This window comes from Paralichthys olivaceus, chromosome 22 (assembly GCF_024713975.1).
Source record: "Paralichthys olivaceus isolate ysfri-2021 chromosome 22, ASM2471397v2, whole genome shotgun sequence".
Lineage (NCBI taxonomy): Eukaryota > Metazoa > Chordata > Actinopteri > Pleuronectiformes > Paralichthyidae > Paralichthys > Paralichthys olivaceus.
In genome coordinates, this window is record NC_091114.1 from 1,680,851 (window position 1) to 1,708,386 (window position 27,536).

Here is a 27,536-nt window from a genome sequence, read left to right on the forward strand (position 1 = left end):
TAACCTTTAAAGGCACTGATGTTTCTGATGTCAAGTCCCACTTTGTCCCTTCCAGTACTAGCATAAAATTTTGCATCCTCCGGATTAATACGTCTTCGCCTTTGCATGTTTTCCTGGCATGTAGGACAAGCATGTGTTGTCTGACAATATACAAACTCATCTACAATATGAGAAAATTGCTCTAACCAAACCTACTCCAGTGAACCCCTTACAGTCTTGTGATGTGACAGCAGTAGAAATAACATTGTGTTTATGGCCCCTTGAAATTGCATTCTGTGGTCTATATGATTTCACATTAAAATTCTAACATTAACATGAACAAGGGCTTAGGATTTTATCATTACAATGCTTCTGTTATCAGAGGGTTGCTAACTGTTCTATGATTATTTAACTAACAAGCAACTAACTAGGCAAAGATCCCAGTTAGAACCAAGCGGCAACATCCCGGGCTGAACGCTGAGGCCAATACGGAAGTGCAAAAAGCTGCAGTTCACTTAGTGGCCACTTGAGGCTGGCTCCAAGAGGGAGTCAATTCCCATTGACTCCCATGTAAAAAAGGAGAAGAGCAGAATTAAACGTGTTTACAGCCTGGTTCAAAAAACGGTTTTAGTCAAAATCACTAAGTTCTTCCTTCATGACAACTCTGGGGGGGGGGGTGAATTTTTTTCTAACTCACTTGTTTAAATTATATCGAGGTTTAAAATTACGAATAATTAAGGGCGTGGTCTCTTGAGTGACACCTGGGCACTGTCCATGGATGCTGTGACATTTGTCACTAGCCGCTAGCAGACCGGAAGCCATCTGCAAGCTGCGGGGATCACTCATCGGTTCCGGTTCAAATCCAAATCGGCATCCTCTTTATATACAGTATATGTCCGCGTCACTACATTCGACTTCTTCATGGGTTAAGTGCATTTTTTGAAAATTTTTGAATGATAATTTGAATGACTTGGTTAACAATATGGCTTGCTGTGCAGTTAATTGTACTAACAGACCGTGTAAGAACTCTGTTTTCCAGTTCTTTCGGTAAGTGAAAATATATTTTTATTTCATTTATATATAAGAACCTTAGCACTTATTAGCAGGTATGGTTTCTCACTATGCATGGCTTTTAAATGATGTCGGGATCAAGCTAATTAGCTTATGTGAGCCGTTGAGCCACACAGCCCGATGCGGTTCTGATGCTAAATAACGAGTGTCACAGCTTGTCACATTAAACCGGTGCACATTAAAACATAGTCTAGAAGTGTTTCAATGTAGAATTGGGGATTATAAATTACACAATGTGAACGATACAGTTGTGGGCAATGCAGGTGTGTCATATATAATTATTAATGTCATATCACCTATATATTATATATATTATTATATATTTTTTAAAGTATATAATAATATATGTAATATTTATTTCATTTGATGTGTCATTATGTGTGGTTTCATTGAATACTACGTTTTTCTGTTGCATTGAATTGTCCACTTTCACACTCACTAACACTTATTAAACATATGTCACTTGTGTGTTACAAACGTGAATATGGCATGAAATAGTATCCATTTGAATATGAAATAACTTCAAATATAAGTGCAAGAAATAAGCCCAAAATAACACAAAAAGAGGCAATGCAACAGATGGATTATGTGAACTGTGATATCTACAAAGACCAAAGTTATTAACTATTATTTTATTGATTGCATATAAATAAGTTGGAGGAAGGTAACCTGACAGATAAATTATTTTACATATTTTTTGTCTGTCTAGTTTTCCTCTAGGTGATCCTGAGAGGCTCGACCTGTGGATGCTCAATATGAAGAGACAGAATGGACTCCACAGAAGAATTCTCGTCCCTGCAGTGAACATTTTCAGAGAGATCACCTGAGCATTGACACAAGGGTACACAAAAATGTTTTAATAACTTCTGAGACAACAAGCAACTTGATTAAATTGATTAATCGTTGAAAATGATATTGGTTAATGATTTATTGCATTACATTACATTGCACACTACTAAACACTTGATTAAGGCACAGCTTGCTCTGAGCCATCACTGTTAAGGTAGGTTTACTGACACACCAGTGAAGTTGAATGTCCCCCTGATGCAAATTACTATATTAAGACTTTACCAATAAAGCAACAAGATAATGTTTTTCTTTGCTAATTTTCACACATTTACTGCAAAGATCCTGTACCTGATCATCTTTTTTTCACCCACATATCATACTCTTTGTGACATTTTGTTAGACACTCAGTTACTGTGCAATAACAGAATAATTTCTTGTCATTTTGTTAGGGAAGGGCATGCCTGAAGGACACCGCTGTGCTTACCATTTTCCTACACTCCAAGGGCAAAGAGGACAACCCAGAGGAAGAGGTATGTGAATTGGTAGGTATGAATGAGGAGGTAAGTGACAATCCTATTTCTGTTGGAAATAGCACAAAGGAGGTTGCAAATGTAGACAATGGCAGTAGTGGCAAAAATCTTACTGCCCATCAGGGCAATGTTGTTATGATGGCAGACACATCTGAACAGGCTTTTGTTACACAAGATGACAACGACAGTGCTCTTACAGTACATGTATGTGACGATGTTGTGGGTACCAGCATTCAGGCAGAACATCTGTCATCACAGCTGTCTGGCTGCTCTAAGGGGGATCACAGCTACACCATTTTTGGGTCTCCAAGAGCCATTAAAAAGAAAGCTTCTGCTGTAGAGAATAAGCTGTGTGCAGCTCGCAAGAAGCTGAGGATGACATTCCAGAAGACAAGGAGACTGAAGGCAAAAGTTTCTTCCTTGAAAACTGTCATCGAGGTTCTTTAAAATAAACACCTCATTTCAACTGAATGTGCCTCTCTTCTTGATGGCCTTGATGATGTTCCCAGAGACATCTTTCAGAGAATACATAAGAGGAAAAGGTCAGTCTTTTCAGAAACAATAAAGCAACTTGCAACTACGCTGCACTTCTACTCTCCAAAGGCTTGTGACTATGTCCGAGAGAAGTTTCACTTAGCTCTGCCTCATCCTCAGACCATACGAAATTGGTACTGTAGCATCTCTGCAGATTCCGGATTTACTGCTGCTTCATTCATAGCTTTAAAAGATCATGTCGCTGAGCAGAAGAAAGAAGGAAAAGACACAGTTTGTGCATTAATGATGGATGAAATGTACATTCATAAGCAGACAGAGTTCGGGGAGACCAAATTCATGGCTATGTCGACATCGGTGCTGTGAGATGGAAAATGTTGTGGCAACACAAGCATTAGTTCTTATGGTTGTTGCAATTAATGAGTCGTGGAAGATTCCGATTGCTTACTTTCTTATCAACAGCATGACAGGAGCGGAGAGAGCAAACCTCATTCGAGAGAGCCTTTTTAGGCTCCATGAAATTTGAGTTAGGGTTGTGTCCTTGACATGTGATGGTCCCTCTCAAAACATCTCAATGATCAGAGAGCTTGGTGTCAACCTAGACATCATGGACATGAGATCTTACTTTATCCATCCTCAGGATAACACACAAAAAGTCTTTGTGCTCTTGGATCCATGTCACATGCTCAAACGTCTTCGAAATGTCTTGTCGACAGTTGAGGTTCTGGTTAGAGAAGATGGCCAGCAGATAAAGTGGCAGTACATTGTGGAGCTTCACAAACTTCAGGAGAAGGAAGGCTTGCGTCTCGGCAACAAACTAAAAATGGCGCATATTCAGTGGCGCAATCAGAAAATGAAGGTCCATCTTGCAGCCCAGCTCTTCAGTCGCAGTGTGGCTGATGCCCTTGACTATTGTGAGCAGGAGCTAAAATATTCACAGTTCAATGGATGTTCCGCCACCGCTCAGTTTCTGCGCACAATTGATGCAGCCTTTGATGTCCTTAGCAGCCGTAACCCACTTGGAAAAGGACAGAAAGCCCCCATCAAACCAGCAACAAAACATCGTGCCAAAGCCATTCTTGATGAAACTGAGTCACTTCTCCGAGGGCTCAAAGTGAAAGACAAATGCAACAGACTTGTTCCCTTGCATTCCACCCAAAAAAAGACACCCATGCTTGGGTTCATTGCTGGTTGCAGAAGTGTCATGTGCATCTACGAAGATCTGGTAGAGCAGCCAGCTGCCCCGTGCCGATACATTCTTAGCTACAAGCTCAGTCAGGACCACTTGGAGCTTTTCTTTTCTGCTATCAGAGCACGTGGAGGTTACAACAACAACACCAATGTACGGCAGTTCCGAGGGGCATTTAAGCGCCTCCTTGTGAGGCGCCAAGTGCAAAGAGGCACAGGTAACTGTCTCCTTCGTGACAATACCACCATCCTTGACTCAACTACTGCAACCGTTAATATTGCAGGCAGGGTGGATGTGGAGCCCGTGGAAGTGCTTATGCCTGAGAATGATGTGTTTTCTCACCTTCGACACTCTGTCTGAGTACAAGGAGGCAGCCATTGCTTACATCACAGGCTTTATTGTTAAAAAAATGAAGCAGAGGATCACCTGTATGCCTTGCTCAGAAGCACTCACCTCAGAGGATTCAGTGCATCAATTTGTGACTTTGAAGGACAGAGGTGGTTTACAGAAACCTTCACCAAGCATAACCGCAGTTTGTCAAGCTACAGAAAGATGCTTCCAGTGGCTTCTTAAAAGCAAAGAGGGCAAGACTCCACGTGGAAAGGGAACAACAGCATCTATTGTTACCCAGGTTCTTTCTGATTGTTCGGAAAAGAATCTCTTCCCACAGCTGCACAGCCACGTTTGACATGTGTGTTGAAGCTAATCATGTGCATGTTCTTGTGAAGATGGCTTCTGCGTGGTATTGCAAGATTAGATTGAATCACATAGCAAGACGAGAGACAGAGAAAATAAAAGAAGGCAAAGTAGTTCGCAAAAAACTGACAAAAGTAATCCATTTTTATGGAGATTAAGTTGGTTGGTTATTTCTGAGGCTGGTGGCTTGCATCTTAATGTGTGGTTGAACCATAGATTGTATATAAATGTTATATGTACATTTGTTATATGTTATATGTATCTTGTCCTAAACTGGGACATCATTTTACTTAGTTGCCTGTGACAGTAGGTGTTTATTTTGAAGAGGCACATTGGTAATGATGTCTGATCTACTGAGCGGGCCACATGGCTTTCATAGTACTGCCATACAAGCCAGTAGCCAGTCAGATTTACCTTTTGCCTCAGTGTACCCTCAGGTTAGATTTGTAACGCTATTGCAATTAAAAGCCCGGAACACCTGATGACACAAAGGTACACAAATGAAGATATGTCACTAACATCCACCGCAGTCTGCATAAACAGGACCAAATGTGATATTGATGTATTTACTGTATCATATATAATACATATGCAACCTCCCTGTTCATGTGAATGTACATAGTCTCAAGAATTGTTTTTATAAGTTCAATGTACTGTATAATAAAAAATTCACCAAAAAATATACATAATTTAAAGCACTTAAAATATATTTTTCTGAAGTTTCAGATGTTTGCTGCTTGCACAGTTCATATCCACAGCTCTGTGGATAATGTTTTACATATATTTATGTTACTGAAGTGTGTTATATTAAAATAATTTAGTTCAAGTTTTGGGTAAATTCTAGATATTCTATATTGTATTTATAGATTTTGTGGCATTCTGTGTTATTTAATTTTGTCAGCTCCCCCCCTCTTTTCTTCTTTGTATATGTGTTCTCCATTGTTGTGTCATTGTATTTTATCTTTTTTTTCTCTCTTTATGTCCTGTACATATGTATTGTGCCTGCATTTTTTAGTTTCTTGTATGTTTGTCCCGTGTTATATGTTCCCACTCGTGGCCTGCACCTTGACGTGGTGAGTGGGCTTTTAACTGAGACAGGCCAAAGTGAATGTTTTACCGTAGTGATTTTAATGTCATATTTGTTGCATGGGACACCTGAGATAAAACATTGAGGCCAACATGATGTGTACCTTAGGAAAAGAGGTTGGGTGCATCAATTGTTTCACAAGACATTGAGATTTAATGTGGAAGAACTCCATACTGTACATTGATTGTCTTGGTGGTGCACTGTTTAATCCAAAAGCATATTCAAATACATAGTTGAATATCCACAAAATATAAGGACACAAGCTTTGTTTATAAGTGACATGTATGCAATAATACCATACTGTTATGTTTCCTTTCATTTTATTAGGGACGGACGAATCTGAAGGACACAGCTATGCTGACCATGTTCTGTTTCTTTTTTTTAATCAAAGGTGTATCAAACCAGAAAGTAAAAGATGAACATTGCTGTTATAACAGTGGTAATTTTTTTTACCAACCATAATTAATATAGAAATTGACTCTATCCATAACACTTAGCAATGACTGTAAGCTTCAGGTCATCTTTAGTTGAGTCACACATGAAGTGTTGTGCAGATGAAGCTTGTGCAGGGCGTCCTCATGTTGACCAGCCTGAAGCTGCTGATCTCCACCCTGTTGCTGCTGCCACAGTGGATTCTGAGGACATCAGGTGCTGCAGTGCTTCATGTAATGAACTTTAAAAAAATCACTGTAAAGGATGTTTTATACTGAAATCACTGTCACATGTGTACGAAGCAACGCCTCAGATTAAAGACTGTCTGTAAATACTTATTACAGATGCTGTTTACTGATGTACTTAAAGAAATAAACATTCTACAAATATATAAAATGTCTTTCTACCTCATCTGTAATATTCAAGGTGATAATCTCTCACAGTGCTGTTGATAACAGTCCACATCAAGTCCGTCAACTTCTCTCAGTGTTAAAACCATAGACTGCATATAAAGAGATAAATATATAATAACTATGAGAACTGTTTACAACAGTGGTGTGCGGAGATTATAATCACATCTGAACTGTCATATAATTCACTGTAAATCCATAGCAGGCTAAAAAACGAGGTTGTAATAGTGATGGTGGTTATACAAGTCTGTATCGATCAGAACATGTGTTAAGCATATAGTTACTATCACATGCAACTTACACATGTAGCTATTATAATTGAGGATTTCAATTGTTATAATATCAATTTATAATTCAAATTAAGTGACAACTAAACACACAACTCTTTACTAAAGATGCGAAAACTTTGTATCAGGTAATTAAATGGCTTCAAACTGTTCGTTAGACGTTTAAATAAACGGTAAATCACCACAATAACATTAAAAACCACTTGAGGCATGTAAGTATATGTGTTACGAATATGATAAAATATAAATCAATAGGTTTTGTTGTTGTATAGTTTCAAGGTAACTTACCTCTGTTCGGTTCATTGTTACGACCGCAACCATCCCGGAGCAACAACACGGCAGCACTACCCGGTTAGCTAGTGCTGCAGCACTAGCCGGTTAGCTTAGCTCCTTAGCCTGAGCTAACCAGGTAACGTTGAGCTCCGTGGGAGTGGCTCAGTTGTCAGTCTTCACTCGGCCCGCCTTAGTTCCACTCGCGCGCCTCCTCTTTGCCCATTTATGGGTTAGCCAGGAACTAGGAGGAGTCAGGCCCCGGCAAGATGGCGCCGGGTGAAACGCTTTCTACGAGCCTCATTTTCGCTCTGCAGAAACCAACGGGTGACGTCACGGACACTACGTCCATCTTTATATACAGTCTATGGTTAGAACCAGACTTCAAAAGGCTGTGTGTGTGGTGATTCTGTTGGTGTTTTGTTGTGGTGTCTCTTCCCCTCCCCTTTTCTGTTTTCTCGGTGCAGGTTGTGTGTGTGGCAGGGGGGCGTGGCTGGTTCCTGGCTGCAGCGACGAGGCGCACCTGATCTCAATCACCTCATCATCCCCACAATAAAAGCCTGGTCCTGACTCCACTCCTGTGCCAGATTATTCCGTCCCGTCCGGTATTTTCATGTGCTATCGATGTCCTCGACTCCCGTGTTCGTTTCCTGGATATTCGCTAACCCTTGTATCTCCTTCCTTCTACCCAGTCTTTCCGTGCGCCTCGCTGCTCCTCCATTCATCCTCGTCTCACCCTGGATCATCGAGCCAGCCTGCACCCTGCCACCCCAGCCTGCTCCTGTTTTGTTTGTATAAATAAACTCTGTTAAATCGCTAACCATCAGTCCGCGTCTGCTTTGGGGTCCAACTCAATAACTAAGCCTAACAGAATAATCTGGCCAAGAAAATGGACCCCGCAGATGCGGAAAAATTCAGACAGGCTCTCTCGTCCCAAGGAACTCGTGTTCGGCAGCACGAGAGAGCCCTGAACGAGGTAATGGAGGCTCTACAGAACCTTACCTCCAACGTGGCACTGATCGGTGGCCGCATGGAACAGCTCACTACTCACCTCTCCACGCTGACGACTCCGGCGCTCGCTCCCGCTCCAGCTCCAGTTCCAGCATCTCCACCAGCAGCTTCTCCGGTCGCTCTTCCCACACAGCCCCGGGAACCATTCATCCCCACACCCGCCAGGTTTGCAGGGCAGTTAGGCTCAGGTAGACAATTCCTCCATCAGTGCAGCCTCGTATTCGATCAGCAGCCGTTAACATACTCCACAGACAAGTCGCGGATTGCCTTCGTCATGAGTTTATTGTCGGAGAGAGCCGCGGCTTGGGCTGTTGCCATTTCCCGCAGTAATTCGCCGATTGGTTTTTCTTTTTCCTCTTTCACCGAGGAATTCCTAAAAGTTTTTGACCACCCTCTGCGTAGTAAGGAGGCCAGTAGCCGGCTCCTTTCTCTTTGTCAGGGAGAGAAATCCGTGGCGGACCACTCGATCGACTTCCGCATTCTAGCGATCGATAGCGGCTGGGATGAGCGAGTGCTTCAAGGGGTTTTTCTCCGGGGATTAAGGGACGAGCTGAGGGATGAGTTGGCCGCTCGTGACGAGACGACCTCTCTAGACGATTTGATCTCGTTAGCTACACGTCTAGATAATCGTCTCCGCGAGCGGCGCAGGGAGAGATCCGGTAGGGCGAGCCATACCCCTCCCGTGATGCGGACAATGAGCCCTCACCATCGGGGGCTTGCGCCCTCTCCGCTGCCGCCGTCCTCCTCCGACAGGATTCCTCCGGGATCTACACCTGCTCTCCTCGACATCGAGGAACCAATGCACCTGGGGAGGATGAAACTCACACCTACGGAGCGCCAACGTCGCCATCTCCGTGGACTCTGCCTTTACTGTGGCCTGGACGGTCATCGGATTACGCACTGCCCATCTCGGCCAAAAGGGGGGGCTCACCAGCCACAAGAGGAGCACTGGTGAGCCATTCTGCTGTTGTTTCGTCTCCTCCTCGCCTGACTCTGAAAGGTACTGTGTCTTGGGATCAGACCTCCCTTCCGTTGTCTATTTTAGTTGATTCTGGGGCAGATGACAATTTCATTGACTCTGAACTGTTTACCCAGTCAAAGATTCCCTCTCAGCTCCTGCCGCAGCCTAAGAGGGTGTTCGCCCTGGATGGTAGACTCCTAGCAAAAGTTACTCATCGCACTATTCCCATTTCTCTTCAGCTCTCCGGAAATCATCATGAAGCAATATCTTTTTACGTTATCCCATCTCCGGTTTCCCCAGTAGTTTTAGGGCTCCCTTGGTTAAAACTTCACAATCCTCACATTGACTGGTCCTCCTCCTCCATCACTAATTGGAGTTCATTTTGTCATTCTCACTGTCTACACTCCGCCTTTCCTTCCACTGTGACTACCGCACCTTCTCCGCCCACGCCGGTGGATGTCAGTTTGGTTCCTGCTGAATATCATCACCTCCAAGAGGTATTTAGTAAGGAGTTAGCAGTAGCTCTTCCTCCCCATAGACCTTATGACTGCGGTATTGATCTGCTACCTGGCGCCCCCTTTCCATCCAGTAAATTGTATAATTTATCTAGACCGGAGAGAGAGGCCATGGAGACCTATATCACAGACTCATTGGCTACGGGACTTATTCGTCCTTCTTCTTCACCATTGGGGGCGGGGGGTTTTTTTGTGGAGAAAAAGGACAAATCGCTTCGCCCATGCATCGATTTTAGGGGCCTCAATGATATCACTGTCAAGAACAAGTATCCCCTCCCACTCATTGACTCAGCCTTCGGTCCCCTGCACAAGGCTACTATATTCTCCAAGTTGGACCTTCGCAACGCCTATCATTTAGTGAGAATCAGAGAGGGGGACGAGTGGAAGACGGGGTTTAACACTCCCCTGGGACACTTTGAGTATATGGTCATGCCTTTCGGCCTCACTAATGCCCCTGCCGTTTTTCAGACTCTCATTAACGATGTTTTAAGAGATATGCTTAACAGTTTTGTTTTTGTGTATCTGGACGATATTCTGATTTTCTCACGTACCACCCAGGAGCATATTCAACACGTGAACATTGTGTTGAAAAGACTCCTGGAGAACAGACTATATGTTAAGGCGGAGAAATGTAATTTTCATGTATCCTCTGTGAGCTTCTTGGGATTTATTGTGGAGAAAGGGCAAATCAAGACCGACCCTGCCAAGGTTAAGGCAGTGGCCGAATGGCCCACTCCTACATCAAGAAAGCAACTACAGAGATTTCTCGGGTTTGCCAATTTTTACCGTAGGTTTATCCGAGACTACAGCAGAGTTGCTACACCCCTCACCAGGCTCACATCGGTTAAGGTTCCTTTTGTGTGGTCACAGGCAGCCGAGGTGGCGTTCTCCAGACTCAAAATATTATTTTCCTCTGCTCCTGTATTAATTCACCCGGATCCTGCTCTTCAGTTCATTGTTGAGGTGGATGCTTCCGACTCCGGGGTGGGGGCCGTGCTCTCTCAGCGCACCACCACGGACCTGAAGCAGCACCCTTGTGCCTTTTTCTCCCGCCAGCTCTCCCCGGCGGAAAAGAACTACGATGTGGGGAACCGGGAGCTGTTGGCGGTCGTCCTGGCCCTGCAGGAATGGAGGCACTGGCTTGAGGGTTCTACTCACCCGTTTATTGTTTGGTCCGACCATAAGAACCTGTCTTACCTGCGCACTGCCCGCAGGCTCAACTCGCGCCAGGCTCGGTGGGCGTTGTTCCTTGGGCGGTTCAACTTCACCCTTACCTACCGTCCGGGGTCGAGGAACATAAAGCCCGATGCCCTGTCACGTCAGTTTGCCCCTCCGGTTGAGGACACGTCTGGGAGCACCATACTACCATCTTCCTGTGTGGTGGGAGCAGCAGGATGGGAGATTGAAGGTGTGGTCCAGGGGGCCCAGAGGGATCAGCCTGTCCCAGAAGGATGTCCACCAAACAGGTTGTTTGTTCCCCCGTCTGTCAGATCTCCAGTCCTTCAGTGGGGACATTCGTCCCGGATCTCCTGTCATCCTGGATGTCGCCGTACCCTGAACCTGCTGCAGCAACGCTTCTGGTGGCCCTCCATGGCGGCGGATACCAAGGCGTTTGTCGCCGCCTGTTCTGTCTGCGCCCGGAGCAAGGCGTCTCATCAGGCTCCTGCGGGATTGCTGCGCCCCCTGCCCATCCCTCACCGCCCCTGGTCGCATATAGCGGTGGATTTTATCACGGGCCTACCCCCCTCTGAAGGGAACACTATTATCCTGACCGTAGTTGACCGATTTTCAAAGTCAGCTCATTTTATTCCGCTCTCGAAGCTACCATCCGCCCTCGAGGCCACCAACCAACTGGTCGCTCACGTGTTCCGGATACATGACATCCCCGTGGACATCGTGTCGGACAGGGTGCCACAGTTCTCAGCCAGGACCTGGAAGGCGTTTTGCCAGGCGTTGGGGGCGTCTGCCAGCCTATCGTCGGGATACCATCCACAGACCAACGGCCAGACAGAACGGGCCAATCAGGATCTGGGGGCGGCCCTGCGCTGCGTGACAGCACGACACCCGGCTTCCTGGGCCATCCACCTTCCCTGGGTCGAATATGCCCACAACTCCCTGGTCTGCTCTGCCACAGGGATGTCTCCTTTCATGGCCGCCAATGGCTTCCAGCCTCCACTCTTCCCAGCCCAGGAGACTGACGTGGCGATTCCATCCGTCCAGGCGCACCTCCGACGTGCTCGTCGGGTCTGGCGCAAGGCTCGGGCAGCACTCATCCGCACCACCGCCCGCAATCAGCGATTGGCCGATCGACATCGCACCCCTGCTCCTGTGTACCTGCCAGGTCAAAAGGTCTGGTTGTCATCGCGGGATCTACCCCTCCAGACGGAGTCCCGGAAGTTGACCCCCAGGTACATTGGACCGTATGAGGTCGATCGGGTTATTAACCCATGTGTGGTGAGACTCAAGCTTCCCCCTTCCTTAAGGATCCACCCTGCTTTCCACGTCTCTCTCCTCAAGCCAGTGTCCTCAAGCCCTCTAAGCCCTCCAGCCGAGCCCCCTCCACCCACCCTGGTCATAGATAACCATCCGGCCTACACGGTGAGTGCAGTCTTGGATGTTTGTCGGCGAGGGCGGGGCTACCAATATCTGGTGGATTGGGTGGGGTATGGGCCGGAGGAACGTCAATGGGTTTCCCGTTCTTTTATTCTTGACCCCACTATCCTCACTGACTTTTACACTCGTTTCCCGGACAAGCCAGGTAGACCGCCAAGAGGCGGTTCTTGAGGGGGGGGTACTGTGGTGATTCTGTTGGTGTTTTGTTGTGGTGTCTCTCCCCCTCCCCTTTTCTGTTTTCTCGGTGCAGGTTGTGTGTGTGGCAGGGGGGCGTGGCTGGTTCCTGGCTGCAGCGACGAGGCGCACCTGATCTCAATCACCTCATCATCCCCACAATAAAAGCCTGGTCCTGACTCCACTCCTGTGCCAGATTATTCCGTCCCGTCCGGTATTTTCATGTGCTATCGATGTCCTCGACTCCCGTGTTCGTTTCCTGGATATTCGCTAACCCTCGTATCTCCTTCCTTCTACCCAGTCTTTCCGTGCGCCTCGCTGCTCCTCCATTCATCCTCGTCTCACCCTGGATCATCGAGCCAGCCTGCACCCTGCCACCCCAGCCTGCTCCTGTTTTGTTTGTATAAATAAACTCTGTTAAATCGCTAACCATCAGTCCGCGTCTGCTTTGGGGTCCAACTCAATAACTAAGCCTAACAGTGTGTCATGAAATGTACCACAATTAGTTTAGACCAAAAGTCTTTAAAAATAATCAACTAATCATTACCATGCCCTTTTGATCCCTTTAACTGCCTATGTCACTACTTTCCTGTATAACACAACATCACTTAGGCTACAAAACTCACAGCTGCTGTGTACACACATGCTAGCTACATTAGCCGAATTAGCTTATTACAATGCTAAATGCTAAATAAATCATGCACGCCAAAAACGTGCACATAACTGTGTACAGATGGTACTTATTTGCATTACTTTATTATTACTCATGTACACAGACTATGGATAGGCTAGTGGAGCCCCTGATAGCCACAGGGTTCTCAATTGTCCAATTGGCCCCATATTGGCCTTGCTTCATCAGAGCCCAGACCTTAACAGATCTGTTAGTCTGTATGTAGTGATGGCCACCTACTGGCAACAGAAGGTAAGCCTTGTTTTAAAACTTTAATTTGATTGACATCAAATTTCAACCTTGTGGTTTCCGTTTGATGGTGACAACCGTGATAAGTGATTGGTGGGCGTTGTTCTGCGTTGAGTGACAGACACAGGAAGTGAAGCTTTTATCCTTCTTTGCAGCCCTACTTAGGGCCCGAGCACTGACAGTGTGAAGGACCTATTGAAATTGTAATGTTTATAATTAATATTTTACACGCAAATGATTTGCCTTTTTTAAGGGCTTAAACATAATCAAAAAGTCATGAAACTTTGCAGACTTTTCAAGAGTGGTAAAATGTATGTATTCTGGAGTAATTTGAAATGGGTGTGAAAAAATAAATGAACAGCACCACCTAGAATGCACTAGAATGCATCCCCTGAATTGGCTTTTACCGTTGTACACGAAAATGGGTAAAGAAGTGCATCAAGACCAGACGAACAAAAAAGTCTCAAGGGGCATTATGAAAAACCCAACAGGAAGTTGTCCATTTTGGATTTATTGGCCATTTTGGATTTATTAGCCATTTTGGCCATTTTACAGGTTGTATAATTTTAAGTAGCAGTATGTAAAATGTCTTAGGTCTTTCAGTTTTATATATCGCCATGTCCACGTCTAAAAGGACAAAAGGACAAATGAGGCGATGTCTCGCGTATGTTTACCGCCTCTTCTTCTGGATTTTGGGGGGCAGGCTAAGGTCTGGAGTGTGGACACATAGACTGTGAGTGTGTGTTTGTTTACTGAAGAAGCTGCCTGAAGCACAGCGGTCATAAAACAACGTAGAAGAAGAAGTGGGACCGGGAGGTTGTCATGAAAGGTCTGTAGGAATTGACAAACCAAAGGAGTGGCACAGACTTCATCTGAGAAGTTAAAGTGAAAAACATGAGGTGTAATTAAGTTGGATTTAGCTGCACTGTGAATTGTCCAATCGGCACAAATATTGAAACCTATGATTTGAGAAGTGGCATGAAAAGCTCCATGTGTAAAAACGTATACAAGGCCATAATGCCACCTACTGAACAGCTTGAAATTTAAGATGTTTTCAACACCACTATGCATTGTCCAATCGGCAGCAAAATTAAAACCAATGATCACAGTCGCGGCCTGAACAGCTCCATGTGTCAAAAGTACTTCAGAGTTGTAGCACCACCTACTAACAAGTGTGAAAATTAAGTTGTATTTAACACCACTGTGCATTGTCCAATGGGCACCACTTACTGATTCAAGTTTCACAGTGAATCAGTAAGAGGCGCCCAATTAGGATGCCGGAAGTGACGCTTTTATCCTTCCAGTAGTGCACAAAATGCACACAACACAGAGTCATTTCTCCCGGTCACCTACTGCCCTTCCCCTGCGGCTGCATCAGGTCCCAGGTTCACAAGTGCTCGGGCCCGCACTGTGCTGCTTCGCAGCTCTTGTTACTTTTAAAATGGAATTTGAAAAGTAATTGTGGCTCATTAGGGTTTTTGTGTTTAACTTTACTTAATTAGGCAAGTTATTTACATAAAAAGACACAATTCACACATCAGCTTTCAAAAGTAGACAGTACCATTTATAGTATTTATTGAAGCAAAGGTAGAAAGTGGTCAGCAATGATGACAAACAATTACAAATCAAACTTTATGTGGAACCAGAGACATGGTTGACATGTGAAAAGGCCAAATTATATGTAATTATATAAAAGTTTTTTTAGACAAATACAGGAAAACAGTAAGGAACTGTTTAGGTATTAGAGAGGGGAGAAACAGCTGTCCAACAATGCAGAATGCTGGTATCTTCATGAGACTTCATGTTATATTCTTTCATACAAAAATTATACATGCTACCTGGATCCAATCCCTACAATCCCAGTTAAAGCACGTTTGCCCTCATTTCTCATTTCCTTCCTCCTGATGGCAACTCAAAGTTGCAATAATCAAACCAACCCTAAAAAAACCTGGACTAGACTCCAACGACCAAAACAACAACTGGCCCATATCTAGTCTACCAATTATTTCCAAAATCCTTACAAAAGTAGGTACATTTCAACTTCAAATCTACCTCAAGAACAATGACCTCTTCAAAGAATTACAATCACCCTTCATAAACTGATATCCGCTAACTCCCCATACCTCATACCCATCTCCACATAGGTTAGGAGCCTCTGTGTCATCATGGACAGTACTCTGACTTTTTCAGTTTACGAAGCATCTCCAGATTAAACCCAGCCATAACAAGCACTCCACAGAAGTTCTCTTTAATTTGCCCTGGTCACGTCGCGCGTTTGCAACACATTACTGATGATTACTGCAACACAATTCTCACTGGCATCCCCAACAAACTGATTCACCGACTCCAACTCATCCAAAATTCTGCATCTCAGATCATTTCATGTACAAAATCCACTGAACATTTCACTCCTCTGTTTGTTCACATACACTGGCTCCCTGTATCACATGCATCAAAATCTAAACCCTTCTGTTAATTTTAAAAGCCATTCATAATTTATCACCCTCTTGCCCCCTATGGTCTTCATCAGCAGATCGACTCACAGTACCAACCATTATCCTCAGCACAATGGGTGCCAGGGCCTTCTCTCATGCTGCACACAACCTCTGGAACTCCCTTTCTCACCACGTCTACAAACTGGACTCTATTACAAAATGTAAAACTGCTCTTAAAGCCCATTTGTTTAAACTAACATACTAACTCTAACTCCTTTCAATACACCTTATCTACATGTTGGTACATTTTCAAACTTTAAACCCATTCAATTTTAAATTTTGCAAACCACTTTGAGGACAAATATTTTTGGACATTTGTTTTCTTCAAATGTTTTGACACCTTATCTATATTTCTTTCTCTTATAAATCTTATAAATTTATTTTCAAGTTCTGCTCTAGTACATTGTTGATGGTAATCATGATTTAATTATTTTTGCTGTTGATGTATGTTTTTTATGATAAATAAACAAAAAAATGCTTAGGTTCAGAAAGCCTGTCAGCAATGGACCTCTGCAACACCTTAACAGAGACATTGAACCGCAAAAAATATGCACACCAGGAGGTGGGAGGACAGCCTTTTCTTAAATCTCACAGCACCCTGACTCGGGTGGAGATCAAACATTCAACTGATTCCACTCCAGGTGTTTTAAAGGTAAATTGGCATGCAAGCCAATTTACTTTTGTGGATATATCTGTGTCTTACAGATATATCCACAGCAGGGGGATCATACCCTGTGTATTTGTGTGTGTGTGTATCAAACAGCAGTGTGCAGTGGAGTTCCTGTGGAATGCGTAGGGGAGGAGGGGTGCTCGGAGGAGGACAGGGAGTGGGAGGATGTCTCTCTTTGCAGCTCTTCCACCCTCCTCTGCAACTCTGATCTCAGAAACAGCAGCTCCTTCAGATTCTGGTGTACTGGCACCTGAAACAAAAATAGTGAACAATAATATTAGCATAATTCACTTGTGTATCACTTATCCAAACCGGGGATAAATAATATAAGAACATTTAGGATACATCTAATTCCAAATACAGTTATTTTAACTAGATGCTGCTTGTTACTGTTCTCTGCTGATGAGTTGCCAGGCCTCTGCTTTAAATAGTGCTCCCCACGCTCATTCATCATTTCAGAGGAAGTGTACCTGTGGTCTCATGCGCGGGTTCCAGCGAGCATAGTAGCTGGTCCACAGCTCTAGGTGTCTCGAGGAAATAAGTGGATACAGAACATGGTGCTCATAGTCCACATAGAAGGGGTTGGTGAAGTCCTCCGGCTGGCTGGAAGGAGGCAACAACACTCAGACAGTCAGAGACTCACTTATGTCATTCACTCCATTCACTCCTGTGAAAAAGGTGGCCATCTTACCTGTTAATGTAGGACCACAAGGACACAGTCTTGGTCTGCACCTCCTGAACAAGACAAAGGAGTTTTAACATGACCCCTTTAAGACCCATGAACCTCTGTTAACAGTGAAATGGTACTAACCTTGTCTATCCTCTCTGCTTCACTGTTATAAAGGAATGTACCAAAGAGACAGCTGTAGAGGTGGTCCAGCACTGTGATCAGGAACAGCTCATTGAACTCAAACGCTGCTGAGAACTGCAGTCAGAAGAAGAGCAGTGATAATGAGTGGAGAGAAGCAAACCATTTCCACCTAAGTTCAAAATACCACACACGCATGCACGCAGTTTTTTCTCTTAGGTTTATGAAGGCTGATGAAGGACTCTGACCTGTCGAGTCATCTGCCAAACACAATCGATGAACTGAACGAAGAGGGGAGAACGCTCAGAGTTAGCATGGTTCTCATCACCGTGACCCACACGCTACAACACATGAAAAAAAATACTTTGAATGGACAAAACAATTATGCACCATAAAGATAACAGGAAGCTTATAAGTAGCTGTAATACACATTAATTAGCTAGGAGTCAATGACAATCACAACTCACTACCTGCATAGTTTATGTTCCAAATGCATTTGACAGGCTGAATGACTTCTTGTGGCTTTGCCAGTGATCTTTTCGAGTAAACGGATGTGCAACAGAAGGATAATATAAACATAAAACAATAAACTATTAGAACCAATAGATAATCCAATGGGATACAAGAATATTCACAACATAAATGTGAATTTGTTAAAAAAATATATTTTTGAATGAAACTGCATTTCAGTGTCATTAAGAAATACCTTTGTTTCAGTCATAATTCCAATCTGTGTTCATCAAACCATGTAGCAGTAGTATGGACAGGCCTGCCTAGCTAATTTGAACAAAGCTAAGATAATGTTTTTATCAGTCTTTCTAGAATAAACAGTGATCACTGACAGTGATCTTATTGTAATCTCACATTTAAACCTGGTAGCAAGAATATGACCAGAATCATAATTGTTATTCCCAGTTCCTTACTGCAGCAAACTTGTGTCCAAAACTAATCCACTCCTTCTCCACCAGAACCTGCAACACATGCCAACATGATAACACTGTACATATGATGACTACAGCATATAAGTAGTTGATATTGTGATGCAGTGTGTGACCTGGAATCCTCTGAGTGTGCGGTAGTAGCTGTCCAGCATCAGCATGGCCAGAGAGGTGAGCTGAGCAGTTCTGTCCCAGCCATCGCTGCAGTGTACCACCACCGATGTCTTCCCAGATTCTATCTTATCAGCTATTTTTGCTGCTCCCGCTAATAAAAGCTACACACAACACATTGTCAGTACAATATATAAATACTATACTCTCTGCAGTTTTTGATTTACTTAAATTGTAAGGTAATAAACCAACCAAAGGAAAGTATAATAATGAAGACCACTATTACTCTTTATTGTGTTTGTGTATTAGATTTACCCGTATGTACTCCAACCAGTGTGTCTGGTCAATAGCAGAATGCCAGTGAGCTTCATCTATGGTGGGATAAACCACATCCTTCATCTTCCTCAGTGACTCTCTCATGACATGGATGTTGGGGATTTCTAGAAAGTTCAGCTCCACATTTGGATAAAAACTTTCACTTTCATACCCTCCATCCTTCGACTACATACGGTGGAGGCAGCAGAGGTGGAGGATGCCAGAGTGCAAGGTTTGAAAAGAGGAAGAGAACACAATCTGAGTCAAGGCATAACAGGACGGTGAGGGGAGAGGAAAAACAAGAAAAATACACAAATAACCTTAACCTTGTTGGTGACTGCCACGCTACCCTGCCGGGCATCAAAGATGGTGAGTTTATGGGACTGGGCATTTGCATCCATGATGATTTGGAATAAGCGTTCATCCTCTTTACAGCGACGATCTGAATGTCCAACTAAGGGCTGGCTGCATCGTACAATGGTGGCCTGAGACTCTGGATGGATCCAGGACAAGACCTGTAGAACAATTAACCACACCATACATTTTTGCCTCTATATCTAAGTTCTTTTATTTGTATTTGAATTGTTATGTGGCTCTCAGACAGACCGGTATGCGGTGCTTAGCTCTGAACACAGCAACGCGTTTGATGTCTTCATCTATGATGTTGGTGGGGATGACCAGGATGGAGGGGTAGGTGTCACACAGTTCATGGGTGCTGTTGATCTTACTAATTGTCCAGCTCTCGTTAGGGAGACCCTGGCCAAACAAATTCAACCACAGGGAAGAAAGCATTAGAATACTAAAGAGTAAAATGTCTGACAAGTACATTCCATAAAATATAGTATAGAATATTATATATACATTTACAGTACATTTATTCACCTCAGATGTTTGATTACTATTTTATCAGTTGTCATAATAAAGCACTGATTCAATCAGTAAAGCAACAGACTCAAGGTTCCCTTCTTTAACAAAAATCTAATTTTCCTTCACTAAATACCTCTTGTTGCTTCCATTCAACAGTTTTTTGATTGCTGTTAGGATAATGTTAATAAAACAGCACTTCCTGCGCACATGTTTCACTAAAATGTCTTCCAGTTTGTCAAGAGACATAATGGCCATCTTTCCTGTTAAATGTGAAAAATAACTGATAGACGTAACTACAGCAGGAGAAAGTACAGAAAAAAGAAAGTTAAAGCAGCTGTTTTTGTACAGATGCTATAAAGCTATAGAGTAACAATCATTTAAAGACTACCAATGGTTCAGTGTAGTCACATGGCTTTTCTATTAGTAGTATCATGAAGTATGCTTTTCTTGCTCTGTCAGAATCCATGTGTCTAGTGGTAGCACATGGGAGTAGTGGGAGCAGACTGAATCAGCATCACAGTCTGTGTTACCTGGCGCCTGTACTCAGCTGCTGGGTCATACACCTTCCAGCCGTCCACAGGATATTGCTCCTTGTAAAGAAAAGCGAACAGAGGCTGCAAGAGGATGTGACAGGACGTCTGTTAGAATTCATTTACTGAGGATGTTTACAAGTTGTAATTAATTATCTAGAGGTGAAAACATTGTGTTCTCTAAATACATTAGTATTTACAATTAGATTTGAAGAATAATTTTATAGGAATTTGAAAAGGATTTTGTCCTTGAGATGGTGTAGACACAAACTTTCTCAATATCTAATAATCAATCCAATTGATTATTTTCAAATCATTTATGTGTTTCAGATATACTGAAGTCATGACCTGCACCAAAAGAATTTCCATGGTGGCACAGGTGTGCAAAAAATGTGTATTTGATTGAGTCGTGTCATTTCATCATCTTATCTCTGTGGAGTTTCCACTTAGATACACACATTCTCTGGGCAGGCCCGCCACCATACAGACACTGACACACGAACAGTGAAGCAGAGATGAGAGAGGAAAGACGGTAGACGAGGCGGTCAATGTCAAACATTGGGGACAAAAGTGTGAATACAGGGTTTCCACAACGGGTTGCCAACACAAAACGATTGGTGCCACTGCTTCAGAATCAGAGCAGAAGCAGCGGTTAATTTGTACAGTGTAAGAGTCTGGGTGTCCCCCACACTCCTGCTGACCTGCGCTTGAATACTAACCTAATACAATGGAAACTATCCCAACTATCCAGTATTGTGAAGTTATTCAACATTTGTGTAATAGCGACCTCTTGTGGTAGAAAACCCCCCTGTAGGTTAATTGGGGCGGATGTATCAACCTGCCGGATCTTCTTTATATGCTATTGTTTTAACTGGTGAAGCTGAGCTGGTGAGTTAAGAGATGCATACACTTTTCTTATAACTTATTGAAATGCTATAAATATGTTCATGTATACACATTATACAATGGATAATATGTCCGTGTTATTAACAGTGTGGTTTTGTGTTCATTTTATGTCTTTTCAGTTGATTACCTGGCGAACGGGACGGTTACTGTTAATGTACTAGTTAGCTTAGCATGTGTACATAGGAATGCTAATAAACGTTTGAAAGACAGTAAACGGATGTCCGAGCTTGAGTGAGACACTGTTTCATCAGTTTAGAACACCCTATACGGTGGGAGTTATTATGTTAATGTAGCTAGCTTAATAAAACCGTACAAGTATACTCAGCTGGTAAAATGTATCCTGTGCCAATTGTTTAATATTTATTCAAGAGCAATTTATGTTATCAGAACCAAAGAGTCAAATTTAAAGTCTAGTTTGAAATAATTTTGGTTGTCTGTGGCTTATGATTAATATTTATGATATATCAAAGGCTGAATATTCTTTAGAATTAAGTTAATTGCTCTTTGAAAGGGTGTACTATAATATTATCATCGTAACAGTGGTTTGAATTGTAAATATGAATATTTTTATGGGAACTGTCAATGATATAATTTGTTTATTACTATGCTTAAAGGCGCAGTAAATTGGTTGCCCCGATGTTATGTACTTGCTAAATGAAAAAGATAGGCCCCAGTGTAACCAATGCAAAATGACATGATTCCTCACCAGCTTCCCACCACTGAATACTACTTTTTGTTGTGTAGCGCCAGCCAAAATTGAGGAACTACTGCTAGGGATGTAGGATGAGTTTCTGCAGTGAATAATTTTTTTTCTATTGTTTCTACACTGATATGCTCCTTCCCCTCATCTCAACCTTTGCCTTAGAGCAATCAATAGCTAATGCTGCTACAATAGTGACTACTGGAGGTTCACAACAGGCTTAACATGTCCCAACCAACACAAATTGAAAACATTCTTCAAATAATAATCCAATGAGCATAGTCCATCTAGTCCTTTGGCTTCGAAGCACAATTAACACTCACTGAATTTCGAATCAAGACAATATTTTAGACATTAGAAGGAAACTGACCAGGTTGTGGGAGAGAGGGAAGGCATGTTTAGCCAGCGACTCAACCACATCTGGATGGCTCTCCTCTGTTTTATAGGCAAACCTGGGATTTCTCATGTCCTGATGCAGAAAGATGGGGGTTTATAAATTGTAAAAGTTACAATATCAGATTAGGGACTTCTAAACAATGTGTTTCAATGAGTATTCTGCATTAGTGAGCCATAAGTTGTGTGTGTGTAAATAAGTGTTACCTTGCAGACCAGTTCAAGTCCTTTGGTGTTCTCTCCCTGGGTGGGAACACTGATAGTTTCCAGTCTGCTGATGGCGCCCAGGTTAACATCAAGAATGAACAGAGACTCCTGCATGTATAAAGACTGACATTAAGACGTGTAAATAACACAAATATAAAAACAGACCAATAGCTACTACAGGTGTGATTACACAGCTTATATCACTCAATCATCAACTGATCAAGTTTGTGGATTGTAGATTAAAGGAAGTCTGATGGTATTGAAGCTCTGCAGAATAAATTATATATGTGGTGTACACACTACAGTACCCTTTCCACACTGGTGAAGTAGAGCTTGTAGTCTGTGATGGTTAGGGTCCCATTAACCAGACCACTGAATGGACAGATATACAGCACATCCTTGACTGCACATCAAGAAACAAACAGGACAAAATTATTATTGGATTAATTGGCACATGAACAATATTTAAATGACTAGTCAAAGTTTTCAGAAAAGTGACGAAGTGTGCAATTATACACACAATTAACATTGGCACTTCACTTAGACATATATACCAGTAGTGTGGATGGTCTCTCCTGGCAGCAGAGGAACTTGGTTCTGGAACGTTCCGACTTGTGCCCTACATCTCAGGGCTGGAAGGTTCTGAACAGAACACAGAACAGTCAGAGGGACAATAACATTGACCAATACCAATGCCTGTATCACAGACACCTAACAGAGAATTACTAATAGTAATTGTGACATGGTTTTTATAAGCAGCAGACAGTCATCACCACACACTGATAACTACAAAACTAACTTAAAGAACACCTTGGAGGTACTTTTTTTTTTTTTTAAACATTCAAAAAGTTCACACTGTGAAGCTGACTCCGTCTATATGTTACCCATGTAGTTTAAGTTGGAGAAACAACAAACGAAGGTAGATGATATTGGTCTTGCTTGGTACCTGACAAAAAATGCAAACAATGCCACAACCAAAGAAGTACTGTGCAATTACGGATGAGGAGCCGAAGGAAATAAAGACAGAACTAGAAATTATAACTGTCTCAAAGCAACAGATGATAATAATGAAGTTAATGGGAGAAGTCAAAGAGTTGAAAAGACAAAACAAGAAGAAGAATAAGACGATGGCATTCTTTAAATCTCGTGACTTTGACATGGAGAAGTACAACCACATGAACGATATTATCGTCAGTTTTCAACTCTATTGAGCTCCTTAGTCAGATCCTTATGACTCCTTGCTTCCTTCTACAACCCTTTACAGTCCCATTCAACCACAGGTTGACACAGGATTGTCAAAAGCGATCTCTCCGGCTTGCTCTACATATTAGAATGCCTGTGACTACAAAAACAGCTATTTGCTTTATCCTACTGTATTGGTGATGATATATTTTACATCCTGAACTGGCTCAGACAGCCTTAGTTTTCCTATAAAAGATGCTTGTACTTGACTGTTCTCCATCAACAATCTGAGTTCCCTGTGACTCTCTGGTAATCCAGCCTCTTGAGTTTTCAGATTTCCCATCACAAAATGCACAAGAAGAAGCGCAAGGAGAATCATGGAGAGACAAATACGGACAATGCTGAGCCGATAAACCTGAAAAGGTTATAAGTCGGAACATTTATGTTTAGTTTTGACTTTATGTTTGCTCGTGTGATTAGAAATAAAATATGTTAAAGCCTTAATGGTTAGTCTCTGGCTGATCCCGCTGGCAAAAGACATTGCTAAAAGCAGGTCCATTTTATGTGATGGTGAATAAGTAGAGCTAAAAATAATATTGCATAACACAGCAGTAAAAACCTGTTTGATAAAAATGGGTTGGACCATGCAAAAGACCTCAGTATTACACAACACAATTCAGCAGTTTTATTTAATTTGAATTTAAATAATTTCTGTTCATTATGCCATTGCACTGCAGACTCAGGAAATTAACATAAGGGCTGATGGGGCTGCAGCACCCCTTACTGTCGGAGTGATGTTGCGCCACTGCACTGCAATTTATGTGACGGCATTATATACTGTATATACTTTATCTCAGCACATCCAGCTCTGAGTGACTCCAGTCTCTCTGACATGATATTTTACTATCAACACAATTAGAACAAAAAACATTACAACCTTCATGAAGACTGAATATATTTCAGGACTGCTGTGTTAGAATTAGCGGGTGGAGTTACGAGAGGGACCAGCTGTGGCCTTTAGGGGAGAAGGAGCAGGACACTGAGGACAACAGCGTTGGATCAACTGTTTCACCAGCTGGGAGACCATTTAGACCTCACATTTAGTGATTAGTTTTAAGACACATTTTAAATGTAGTCGCTCATTTAGACTTTTAACAGTCCTTTGGATGTTGTCTGTGCTTTAAATTATATTGTTATTCTCTTTACAGATTTACATTTATATTGGTTTTAAGCAACTCAGTTTAAATAAATGTTCTTATCAGATGATGGGTTTAGTTCTTATTTATCAAATAGATTCCACTTTGTTAGTGTTAATGATGAATACTCATACACATTAATCATGGAGTCTGTAATGGAAATTTTTACATTTGTGAATGTTTAATTGCATTAGCAGACATGTATGTGGAGGACTTACCAAATGGTTCACAAAATTGTTTATCTGAAAGGGCAACCTTAAGGTTTACGATGGTGGCTTAAGAGACTTGAGTTTTATGGATTCTCATGGTATCTCTGATTGGGATCAAACAACTGGGATCTCACAGGGGGGTCATCCACAGAACATGTAAACAAATGGACAGGATGTCTCCTCCACTGAGTGAAACTACGGGAGGGTAATAAATACCTTTGCATGCTTAGTGGGAGGGGGCTGAGAGTTATAAGAACACAGATTCTCCTATGTTCTTTGCTCATTTGTGCATGTCATTCAGGTGATGTGTACTGATGAGTCCATCTGCAGATGCTGAATTAAACTTTCTGAAAGAAGTGTTTGACTTTGTGCTTGTTTCACAGAAATTGCCACCACAAGTCCCACAAGGTTCAGTTTTTGGTCCAATACTCTTTAATTTATACATGTTACCATTAGGCAATATTATTAGAAAACATAACATTCTTTTTCACTGCTATGCAGATGACACCCAGTTATATTTATCTATTAAGCCAGACGAACTGAACCATTTAATTTGATTTCAAAACTGTCTTAAAGACATCAAGTCCTGGATGACCCAGAATTACTTATTGCTAAACACAGACAAAACTGAAGTCATAATCCTGGGTACTAGGCATCTCAGAAAACTCTGTCTAACCAGTCGGTTAATCTAGATGATATCCGCCTGGTTCCAAACTCCACTGAGAAGAGTTATCATTGATGATCTGTCATTTACCCAACAAATTAGTCAAACCTCCAGAATAGCTTTCTTTCATCTGCGTAATATAAAGAGAATCAGACACATCCTGTCAAAACAGGATTCTGAAAAACTGATTCATGCCTTTATTATGTCTATTCTAGACTACTACAACTCCCTATTATCAGGATGTCCCAGTAGATCCTTAAGAGCCCTTCAGCTAGTGCAGAATGCTACTGCATGAGTACTGACAGGAACCAGAAGACGGGATCATATTACTCCTGTCTTTGTCACAGTCAGTCTCCCATCCTCCCACTTCTCAGTCATTCTCCCATCCTCCCACTTCTCAGTAAGTCTCCCATCTTCCCACTTCTCAGTACTTTTCCATTGACTCCGCCTCTGCTTCATCTGCCAGCCAAGCCACACCCTCTCACCAACCCAACACAGCTGCTCCTCATCACCTGCAATCAGCCCAGTATATATTCACCAGCTCCACTCTCAGTCAGTTGCCAGATTGTTCAATGCCATCATGCAAGACTTTCCAGCACTCATCTCTGGACTGATTCTTTGTTGCCGACCTTGCCTGTCCCTGACTAATCTGCCTCGTCTGAAACCTGGTAATCACCTCTGCCTTCCGTCCCTGACCAAGTCTTCTGCCTATTGCTGTTTGTATTGCCTACCACCTGATCTGCTGTGAGCTACGCTGAGAATAAAGACTGTTACCAACTGTCCATGCTTGTTGTGCTGCATTTGGGTTCAAACCATACCCGTTACAGTCTTAGCTTCACTTCACTGGCTCCCTACTCACAGAGGATAGATTTCAAAATCCTCCTGCTGACTTATAAGGCGCTCAACAATCAGGCCCCATCCTACATTAAAGGTCTCATAACCCCTTACTGCCCCCACAGACCACTTCGCTCCCTAAACTCTGGACTCCTTGTAGTGCCTAGAGTTACTAAGAGTAGAACAGGTGGTAGAACTTTTAGTCACCAAGCTCATCTCCTTTGGAACCAGCTCCCACTCTCAGTGAGGGATGCAGACACGGTCGCTACATTTAAGGCTAGACTCCCTTTTGATAAAGCCTTTAGCTCAAGTCTGAACCATAGTCATCCATAGTTATGCTGCTATAGGCCTAGACTACTGGGGGATCACCTATCAGGCACCACAAACCAGCACCTTCTCTCTTCTTCACTCTCTGCCTGGTTTATTTTGTTATATCTTATTACATGTCTCTAATTCCTTGGGTCTTCTCCTCCCCTCCTTGGTCCATGCTGTGCGGCTCTCCAGAGCCCGTCCTGGCTTGGGTCCTGATGAGGGATGGACCTAGTGAGGTTGCCGGTCTGTCGCAGGGCTGACATGGAGGGTCACGAAACCACCAGCACTCTCACCTGAGGACCTCTCACCTTTTGAGCCATGGGTCCTACTGCTGCGCATGTTGGACGATGAAGGAGGCATGAGTGCCCGGGGGGACCACCGCGCCCTTGGAAGACCATGCAAATGTTCACGTTGAGATTCCCGGGCTGGATTCAAGCCCATGACCTGAGACTATGACTCACCCCCCCCCCCCCCCCCCCCCCCCCCCCCCCCCCTTTATTGCCTTTAGTTCCCCTATATTATTAGTTCTTTCTCCATCACCCCAACCGGTCCTGGCAGAGGCCGTCCACACCGAGCCCGGTTCTGCCGGAGGTTTCTTCCACCTGGGAGTTTTACCTCCCCGCTGTTGCTCATGCTTGCTCGGCGTGGAACAAGTTGGATTTTGTGTTTCTTAAGATCTTGGACTTTTGTGCAGCACCCTGAGACAACTGTTTGTTGTGATACAGTGCTATATAAATACATTTGATTTGATTTTGATTTTGATTTTGATTTGAG

General features: G+C 43.0%; 1 protein-coding gene and 1 pseudogene across 9 annotated transcripts in view; one reads left to right on the forward strand and one right to left on the reverse strand.

Annotated features, from left to right (window-relative positions):
- Positions 1–14,967: 14,967 nt before the first annotated feature.
- Positions 14,968–27,536, reverse strand: part of mtmr1a (myotubularin related protein 1a) — a 30,859-nt gene continuing 18,290 nt past the window's right edge. For 4 of the 9 annotated variants that reach the window (XM_069518716.1, XM_069518717.1, XM_069518713.1 and 1 more), the window contains 15 exons: positions 22,920–23,007; positions 22,674–22,768; positions 22,366–22,473; positions 22,136–22,234; positions 20,160–20,243; positions 19,369–19,518; positions 19,089–19,277; positions 18,763–18,948; positions 18,453–18,611; positions 18,322–18,369; positions 17,647–17,739; positions 17,402–17,515; positions 17,282–17,325; positions 17,061–17,193; positions 14,968–16,840 (listed from right to left, as the gene is read on the reverse strand). In XM_069518716.1, the coding sequence (XP_069374817.1) occupies positions 16,676–16,840; positions 17,061–17,193; positions 17,282–17,325; positions 17,402–17,515; positions 17,647–17,739; positions 18,322–18,369; positions 18,453–18,611; positions 18,763–18,948; positions 19,089–19,277; positions 19,369–19,518; positions 20,160–20,243; positions 22,136–22,234; positions 22,366–22,473; positions 22,674–22,768; positions 22,920–23,007 (1,755 nt within the window). In that variant the 3' untranslated portion in view covers positions 14,968–16,675. The remainder of the gene's footprint in view (positions 16,841–17,060; positions 17,194–17,281; positions 17,326–17,401; positions 17,516–17,646; positions 17,740–18,321; positions 18,370–18,452; positions 18,612–18,762; positions 18,949–19,088; positions 19,278–19,368; positions 19,519–20,159; positions 20,244–22,135; positions 22,235–22,365; positions 22,474–22,673; positions 22,769–22,919; positions 23,008–27,536) is intronic. The other 5 variants (XM_069518719.1, XM_069518720.1, XM_069518715.1 and 2 more) reach the window with 2 other exon arrangements.
- Positions 25,163–26,697, forward strand: LOC138406487 (uncharacterized; annotated as a pseudogene).